The 9,213-nt window shown below is 39.0% G+C and overlaps 1 protein-coding gene across 1 annotated transcript; it reads right to left on the bottom strand.

Moving 5' to 3' along the window:
* Positions 1-4,777: 4,777 nt before the first annotated feature.
* Positions 4,778-7,918, bottom strand: LOC133869583 (uncharacterized). The gene is made up of 8 exons (XM_062306617.1): positions 7,875-7,918; positions 6,895-7,696; positions 6,487-6,731; positions 6,151-6,384; positions 5,948-6,040; positions 5,726-5,827; positions 5,181-5,634; positions 4,778-5,073 (listed from the first exon to the last, which is right to left on the bottom strand). The coding sequence occupies exons 1-8, from the start codon at positions 7,890-7,892 to the stop codon at positions 4,901-4,903; spliced, it is 2,121 nt and encodes a 706-aa protein (XP_062162601.1). The 5' UTR covers positions 7,893-7,918; the 3' UTR covers positions 4,778-4,900.
* Positions 7,919-9,213: the final 1,295 nt, after the last annotated feature.

Raw genomic sequence — 9,213 nt, 5'->3', positions numbered from 1 at the left:
CCCGTTTTGCGTTTAGCCTTACAAACTGCCAACACTCCGACTCTGGCCTACCAAACTTCCAAAACTTTTGAAAATAGCCCCATTTGGCGAAATATCTCCATAATACCCCTACCATGTGTCATTTTTCAATTAAAAAAAAAACTAAAAAAAAAAATTAAAAACTTAAAAAACTAAATTTTTATTTTTTTTTTAAAAAAAAAATATATGGGGTTTGGGGTAGCTGCCGAGCACCACCCCTCGAGCCCTAGGGGTGGCTTTCGGGCCACCCCAAATGGATTTCGGGGTGACTCGTAAGCCACCCCTAGGGCTCTGAGGGTGGCGCGCGGCCACTCTTGGCCACTGCGGGTAGCCGCGCGACCACACCCATCCCTTGGGGGTGGCCGCGCGCCACCACCCGAGCCCTAGGCCACTCCGAAATCCATTTGGGGTGGCTTTCGAGGTCGGGGGGTGGCCTGCGAGCACCCCATGGTCCTTTTTTATTTTTGAAAAAAAAAAATTAAGTTTTTTTTTAGTTTACTTTTTTATTTTTTTTTTAAAATGACACGTGGCAAGGGTAATACGGAAATATTTTGTCAAATTGGGCATTTTTCAAAGGTTTTGGTAGTTTGGGGGGCCGGAGTCAGAGTGTTAGCAGTTTGTGGGGCTAAACGCAAAATAAGTGGTAATTTGAGAGGGTAAACTGTAATTTTTCAAAAAAATAATATATGTGACTTAATAATTTAATTAATATTTTAACAGTAAGACGTGTTTTTAGCCTGTATTTTGTTATTGGAGTGCTTAATTTTCCACAAGTTGGTTGTATTGGTGAATATGTAACTGGGTTTGATGTCACATGACACTCCAAGGGGATGAAAAATCGTTCTGCATATCTATCGAGTAAATTAAAAATAAAAAATAAAAAATAAAAAATTTGTTGCCATGACCAAGAGAAAAGGCCATAGAAGAAGTAATGAAATAGGAATCCTTTTAAGAACAAGGGGGGGGATGGGAAGTGGGTAGAAAAAGCAAGGGGCACAAAAATTAATCCACTTTTTAGTCAGTCAACCATTTTCGGTCCATGAATGCTTTTCCCAATCTCCTTTGGCCTACCAATCCTTGCTTTATCTTACGTAAGACCAGTCAAGCTATTGGTATTTGGTCTTCTATGAAATTTCATTCTCCAATTTTACAAAATTTGACTAAAAATGAGAGAGGGTGTAGATCCGAGTGTCTTTTGAACCGGTCATAGATGCGAGACTCACTTGTTCGGAATACTCAAACTCGTAATCCCTCTCATTTCATGAAATTCGAACAAGAATTTTCTTATTTGGGCTCTTTTATTTTTGTTCGGAGTTAAATAAATCAAACATAACTTCAAATTTCAAGCTCGATAATTTAACAAATCAAGCTTGAGCTATCTTATGCTTATCTCCAGCTGATCGGTGAAAACTAAAAGAAAAGTTATGTGAAAGTGATGAATCTCAATTTCTATGAACTTTCTTCCAGCAACTAAGTACTCGTCAAGTAGGTATTGAATATGTTAGGTAAAACAACATTTAGTCTTTTCAGCACATAAAAATGACATAATTAACAAGTTTGATCTTGCTTAGGCCCAAACCCAAGATTGATTCAAATGATCTAATTTTACTTATCATCAGCTCACCTATTCTGACTACCTTCAACAATCGTTTTCTTGGTTTTTTTTTCTTCTAAGAAACTGTAAAAGAACAAAAAGATGAGAAGAAAATAGGGGCAATGGAATTGGAAGAGATGGGTGTTTTTCCACATGTGTCACACAAGAAAAAGAAACCCCACTAAGATCATTTCTGGACCATGCCAGCACAAAAGCACTCTCTCTGCCCAAAGCAATTGGATGTCCACAAAAGTAGTGATGATGACTTAGGAAGCTGCCTCCAAAAACATAACCATTCCAGAATGCTTTTGAAAATTCTATTGACATCACGGGAAATCTTCGAAAAACAGTCAAAATGTTAAAATATTTGGAGTTACAAATGAAAATGTCTCCAATAATTGAAGCAAAGTTCTGATAAGAAAAAGTTTTGACTCTGTTGATAGCCATGACTACTTTACAAAGGCAACGAATATTATATCTTTTTTATCTGTTAAAAGGTTGGGTTAAACAGTGGGTAGGGTTAAACAGTGGGTAGCCCCTTCTCCTGCCCATATATATATATATATATATATATATATATATATATATATATATATATAGATTGATCTAATTAATAAAAGGGATTCAATCACAAGTCTTTGGTATGAGAGCAAAAGATTTACTAGCAAACTAAATGACACCATGCTCATAAATAAATATATAATTACATACAATGATGAAAACAAAATGTTTATCTAAGGAGATAAGATATAATTCTAAAATAAGAAAAAATAATAATTAATTACTAGTACAAAAACATGCTTTATATAGATTATAAAATATATTTCAATTAATTAAAGAGAGAGATTATACAAGATAGGGCACACATTTTTTTCTACATAGTGCATATGAGATAGTAGAAAAGATGATAACAACTTCCAAGATGTATGATTGTCCAAGAAATTCTTTAAAAGTTTAGTGGCATTTAGGCCAATTAAGAAACAGACTAGCTACAAATTTGGCTATCTCTATACATGCGACTTCGTTTATTCTAAAAGGGGATTCTACTACAGTCACTCTGATTCTACAGAATCCTTTGATCACAAAAGACTGGCGTATTGCTGCTACTATCTCTCGGATTCATTCTCTCATTCCATCCACAATTAGCTGGTCTGCTAGTTCTGTCAACCGAAGTGCAAACTTCTGTGCCTATCATGTGGCAAAATGGGCCGCAACTAAATTTTTTTTTAGCTGCATTCCCGTATCTTCTTTTTCCTTTGGATCCTTTTCCCCCTGTTTTGGGAAAGTTCCATCCGGTTCTTTTTTAGTTCCTTAATTTTTGTATCTTGTTTTATCTGTACTTAAAAAAATAATAATAAAAAAAAATAAAAAAAAATAAAAAAAGAAGAAGAAGAAGAAGAAATAGACTGAATCCACAAAATTAGTGTTAATAATATATATATATATATATATATGTCAAACTTTTAGCTGCTTGAGAACAAATCTAAAGAAGGTAGTTAATCAAAGAAAAGCACTAAAAAAAGATGAAGCAAATCATGAATGTGTTAAAAAAAAAAAAAAAAAAAAATCACCATAATTTCAGGGTTTAAGAGAGAAATAGAAAGTTTAAAACAAGTTGAAGGCAAGAAACTACCAAATCATTTTTCAATTTTTTTTTTATTTTTTTCAGTTGTCAGGCCTGGATTTGGTAAATATCAAGTGGCCCAACCCAATGCAATAGTGTGAGGCCCAACCGACGATCATTTTTCCCTTTCTCTCCTGTTTGACAAACGAAGAACTGGATGCAGATTAGTTCAATTGAACTAATTTTTGTTTATATATAGTTTGTCTGAGCAATTCATGATACGTTTTAATCTTTATATTAAAACATATATTCATTATTTTTAAATAGATTTGACAAATTAAGAAACATGAATTTTGTATTATATTCAATTTAATTCACATTTCCAAACATGTTTTTCCAATTTTTTTTTTTTATTTTTTTTTTTTGATATTCACAATTTTGAAAACAATATAAAAAACTTAAAAAAAAAAAATCCGCACACTCAAACCATTCTCACTAACATTGTTATGTAACAAATCTTTAATCACAAGATTTAAACTTTGTATCTAAAAATCGGAGGTAGCAATTCGTGTTCACATGTCGGGTTTGTGTTATATAAGGGTATAAAATTATATAAGTTAACTATAGTCTAGGCCAACCCCTCAACCTAACCCGCTAATTTCGTGTAAAAAATCGTAGGCATGCATAGGTATAAGAGTATATAGATTAATCATAGTCCGACTTATTTAATTAAATGCATACTTTTTAACCTTAATCCGTTAATTTCATATTGAATTCGTGTTGAATTTTTGAGTTACGGATGAAAATGGTCAATCCTTTTCTGAAATTTGACCTATTCTATTATATCATAACTATTTTGAGAAGTCACGATAATTTTGCGATATTGCTTTTTCATAACAAATGGAGAGTTAAGGAAAAAAAGAAAGAAAATGTCTACCTTGAAAGTCCAGTACCACTACAAAAATGGCATGAAATAGCCACGTGCAGTTTGACACGTGTACAGTGTCGTACACGTGTCAAACATTTCGACACGTGTACTTTGACACGCGTATTACGCGTGTCAAATGTGCATGTTACAAACTGCACATTTTGACACGTGTATCGGAATACACGTGTCAAATTTGACACGCGTATTCCAATACGCGTGTCAAAATGTTTTGACACGTGTATTGGAATACACGTGTCAAATTTGACACGCGTATTCCAATACGCGTGTCAAAATGTTTTGACACGTGTATTGGAATACACGTGTCAAATTAGACACGCGTATTCCAAATACGCGTGTCAAAACATTTTGACACGTGTATCGGAATACGCATGTCAAATTTGACACGTGTATTCCGATACACGTGTCAAAATGTTTTTAATTAAAAAAAAAACTAAATTCAGTTTTTTATTTAATTAAAATTTTTATTTAATTATTTAATTGTATTTTTAATTAAAATAAAAATACAATTAAAAAATTAAATAAAAATTTTAATTAAATAAAAAACTGAATTTAGTTTTTTTTAAAAAAAAAATAAATTTTTTATTGTTTTATAAAATTTATTTGGGTTAATTAAATTTTTTTTTGAATTTTTCAAATTTTGTAATTTTCGACCACAAATAACGCAGCATTTATTTTACCCAAAACCAACACGAAATCATACTACACAAACAAATAATTAATAACATATTCGTTAACAAGCAAATATTTACGAACAAAAAATAATTACACAAAATATCTACAAATCTGAAAGGCGTCTCTGCGAATCACGAGGTACCGTCCCAGGCGTGTTCTCGCCCACCGGCGATTGCTGCGCAATGAATGGTGTAGCGGGCGAAGGTGTAGCGACAGTGGAGTGCTGGCTCAGCTGTCGTCCAACAGGCGACAACGTACCAACCGTTGTCGAATTACCTGCAAATAATATAGACAATTAAAGTATATAATATTACTTGCAAAATTAAAGGGGTAATGAAAACAAATTGAAATTAATTTTGTCCTATACACAATATAAACCATACCTGCAGATGCACTACCAACGGACGACGTACTACCTACGTGTGCAGGAGAAGACTGATTACCAACACATGGTGCTGGTACTGCCATGGAGGACATGAAGACCTCCATCTCTCGCAAGCGCTGCTCTATGCCGTCGAACTGTTGCACGCGCTGCTCCAAACGGTCATTCCTCGCTCGCTCAGCATGTAGCTCCGCTTGCATCTCTTCCATCTTCCGAGACTGTTCGGCCCAATCCCGAGACGTCCCCTGAGATGGTCCCCCCTGTGACCGAGGCCTATATGAAAAACATGTCCCTCGAACAGGTGTGACGTTCGGGCCAACCTGCCGAACCCTCCCTGCATACTCAGGCCTCCCAATCGCCTGTTCGTAAGCGTCGTTCGGTGCCCAACGCACCGTGTCTGCGGAGACGCTTTGCGTGGCGGCTGGATCACTGGCTAAACTCTGCGTCATCCTCTCCTGTACGTCGTCAACATGAAAAAGTCATATATTGAATAATGACATATCACACATAATTTAAAAATATTAGTAAACTAAATCAGTAGCATACGCATAAGACCCGTGTACGGTCGTTCAGGAAAGTGCCGTCCTTCTTTGTGTGGGTCTTCACGAACGACGCGGCGCGAGTGGGGGGCGTGCCAGATGTACATGCCTGTCGTCATGCAGTTGACATATATAACAAACAGATAGCGATAAAAATAGTTTAAAGAAAAAGAAAAAGAAAAACAATTACCAACAAATATTAAAAACATAAACATATATATTTAATTACCTCCTCGTGATTAAATCTGGCATAACTTTTAGATCCCGCACAATGGGGTAGGTCATTCCGCTCCCGCAACCTCTTCATCCGTTCAGAGGTTGCCTACGCATTGAACATGAAAGTAAACATGTAACAATTGACACACTTAAATTAAAACTAAAATTAAATGAACTGTTATTAAAAAATAGTTGACAATTTTTTGGCCTACATACGATTTTATGCTCTCTGCACCAATCTCTCAGCAGGAATTCTACATCTTCTGCATCATACTGCTCAAAAAATTTCTCCGGCATTCTCGCACGGATACTCTCGGGCGTGTCACCGTCTCCAATTCCTAGTTGGGTTTTGAACCTCGACTTCCACGAGCGGTGCTTACGTCCAATATCATTCCACGCCTCCTGTTGTGCCCTGCGCATGTCAACTGATACAGGTAGATAGAACTCCTCCTGCACATTTCAATCAAAGCATTATAGGTTTAAAAACTTCAACCTAAACATTAAGCTCAAGTTTAATTCAAATAAATAATTAAATTATATTCATAAACATACCATCAGTGCGTTCCACATTGCCTGCTTAATCTGCCTATTTACCCTCGCCCATTCGTCCCGCATGTGTATGTAGGACCCACTCCTGATCATCTTGCCCACTTCCCGCCGAAAACGATTGCAGGCTCGTCCTACAGGTTGTATAGCAGCATTGTACTGCAATACAACCTTCTTCCCCCTCGGGAGCACCCAGTTTCTCGCTGGGTCGTCAATCACCTCATAATAAATGGTCCCGTCTGGGTTGTACCCTAATGAAAAAATATATTCAACATTAATTTAATTGGTTAACATTAAATAACACACACACACATATATAAACAAAATGTAATCAAATAGTTATTTTTTTCCAAACCAAAAAAAATATTTTGGTAACATAATATGAGTTTTAAGGATGTCTACATATGTACTTACCCATCAACCGAATCTGCCCAGTCCCTATGTGCTGCGTCGCTGGGTCGCCTGCAACCTCCTCGCCAACCTCTCCGGCTGGTGGAGGATGCTGATCATCATCTGAATCCATACCCTGGGGGCTACCGGGGGCCAACTGATCGGTACCCAACATCGCAACGTCCTCCTCATGGGTAGTCTGGCTCCCCCCCACATCTGGCATCTGACTCTCACCGGAAAGCGGCATCTGACTCTCACCGGAAAGCGGCATCTGGCTCTCACCAGGTAACGGCATCTGCCTCTCTACTTGCCCCGGGCCCTGACTCGCCCCCGATGCTGGCATCTGTCTCGGCCCCAAAATCTGGCCCTGCATCGCCGCCTGTGCCGGTATCTGTCCCAACCCCACAGCCGGCATCTGCATCTCCCCGGTCTGTGACAGTGGAAATCTACAATCCTGCGTCTCACTATCAGGGTTACACGTCATAGGTCGACTATACGTATACGGAAAGTACGGCGCATAACCCTGTGACCCCACCCCCTCTTGCACCCACCATCGATAGGCGTTACCCGGTTGGGTGAACCCTAACTGAGATAATGTCGGCGGCTCCGACAATGGAGAGCTGCCAACTCCAGCTGTGCTGGTCTGCCCGTGATCTGACGTGGGCACGGCCACCATACCCGGCAACAATGGTCTATAAGCCCCGTCTGGGTGGGGTGGCCACGCCGCAGTATATACTGGCGTCGAATCAGTGGGCGTGGTCATGGGGGGCACGGGTGGGCGAGGTGCCCGATATGCATAAGGATGGCGTCCCTGGTCCATCAATACCTGCGAATAAATGTAGACAAATTAATTAGAATATTTTTTGTAATATATTTTTAATGAATATGCAAATTATACAACGAAATTTGCATATAATAATAGAAACCCTTATTCAGTTCAAGCGAATTGTACAAACAATTTATATATCAGTCAAGTGTGTTGAGTTCAAGCTAATTATACTCACAAGAAATACATCAATCATTGTATCACGGGAGCTTCAATCGGATCAATATCGGGCCTGTCGTACTCGAATTCATCATTCGTATCAGGTAGGTCATCAGTGGCTAGTACGAGCGGTACGCACTCATGGTAGGTTGTACCATCCTCATTACTCCCATCCCCCTGGCCAACGTCGTACACGTTGCGCGGTTTGGTCCTAACCGCACAAACCCAATTTGGGTTCCTTCCATCTTCGACGTAGAATACTTGATCCACCTGAGATGTAAGCACGTACGGCTCGTCCTGAATCAGTTCTCCCCTGTGGACGAGGTGATTGAAGTTGACAAACACTAGGCCATACTCGTCTATTGTGAATCCTCTTTCCATCGTGGGGTCTGCCCAATTGCACTTAAATAGGACGTACGTAGTCCTGTCATAGTACTCGACCTCAACTATATCGGTTAACTGCCCGTAGTACGTTTCGCCTTCAACGGTAGGAACACATACGCCGCTGTTCTGAGTCCTCCTTCCCACATCATGGGCAAGCGTGCGAAACAATTTCCCATTTACCACGTACCTGTTGTACTTGACCGCTGTCTCCTTCAGCCCTCTACAACGCATAACCAAGTTGTGGCCCAATTCCTCCCTACGTTGATCGTCAAGGCCATCGACCTATGTTATAATTACAAATATTAAACACGTGTATTGGGTAATTATATTGAACCCGCATAACTTTATCCAACTTAAAAATTACAACTATTTCCTTACATATGCAGGGTACCATTCGCAGAACTGCTCATGATGTTCTGCTTCAATAAGAGCCTCCGTAATGCGACCTCTAGTGCATGATCGCCTAAGCGCGTCTTTGTGCATCCTACATTCAGCGTATACAATTATGTAGTAAAATCAATTAGATGCGTTATTCGAATTCTGTTAAATATATAAACACTACTTACGTCCGCAAATTGTGAAACTCTTCAGAGTTGAACACAATATAACGATGAATCTGGTGCATTATCAACCGGTTCAGGGTAACACGCGTGCCCGCCCCCTTGGATCCATCAGGATTCCTCTGAGGTCTGTTGTGGAATGTTGGTGCGTTATTCAGATACCTTGAACAGAACGTTACCAGCTCGGTCGCTATGTACCCCTCCGCAATGCACCCCTCAGGAGCCGCTTTATTGCGCACAGTAGACTTGAAATGCCCCAGACTCCTGGTGTACACACATACACGACAATTTAATTGTCGTCAATTATGGTTACATTTAAATCAAATTATATATTTACATATTACGCTGAATTTTACCTCTCCGCCGGGTACATCCATCTATACTGCACGGGTCCGCCGAGTCTACACTCGCGCA

The sequence above is a fragment of the Alnus glutinosa genome, chromosome 5 (genome assembly GCF_958979055.1).
Source record: "Alnus glutinosa chromosome 5, dhAlnGlut1.1, whole genome shotgun sequence".
NCBI lineage: Eukaryota > Viridiplantae > Streptophyta > Magnoliopsida > Fagales > Betulaceae > Alnus > Alnus glutinosa.
The sequence above is the reverse complement of the archived record's forward strand: the minus strand, read 5'-3'. Positions and strand labels throughout refer to the sequence as shown.

What these genes read in the sequence shown, in the direction of transcription:
- LOC133869583 (XM_062306617.1), bottom strand. An exon ending in TGGGCAGATTCGGTTGATGG is followed by an intron (nt 6,732 to 6,894) that starts GTAAGTACATAT and finishes TTTTTTCATTAG; the next exon opens with GGTACAACCCAGACGGGACC. An exon ending in GGTGCAGAGAGCATAAAATC is followed by an intron (nt 6,041 to 6,150) that starts GTATGTAGGCCA and finishes TTCAATGCGTAG; the next exon opens with GCAACCTCTGAACGGATGAA.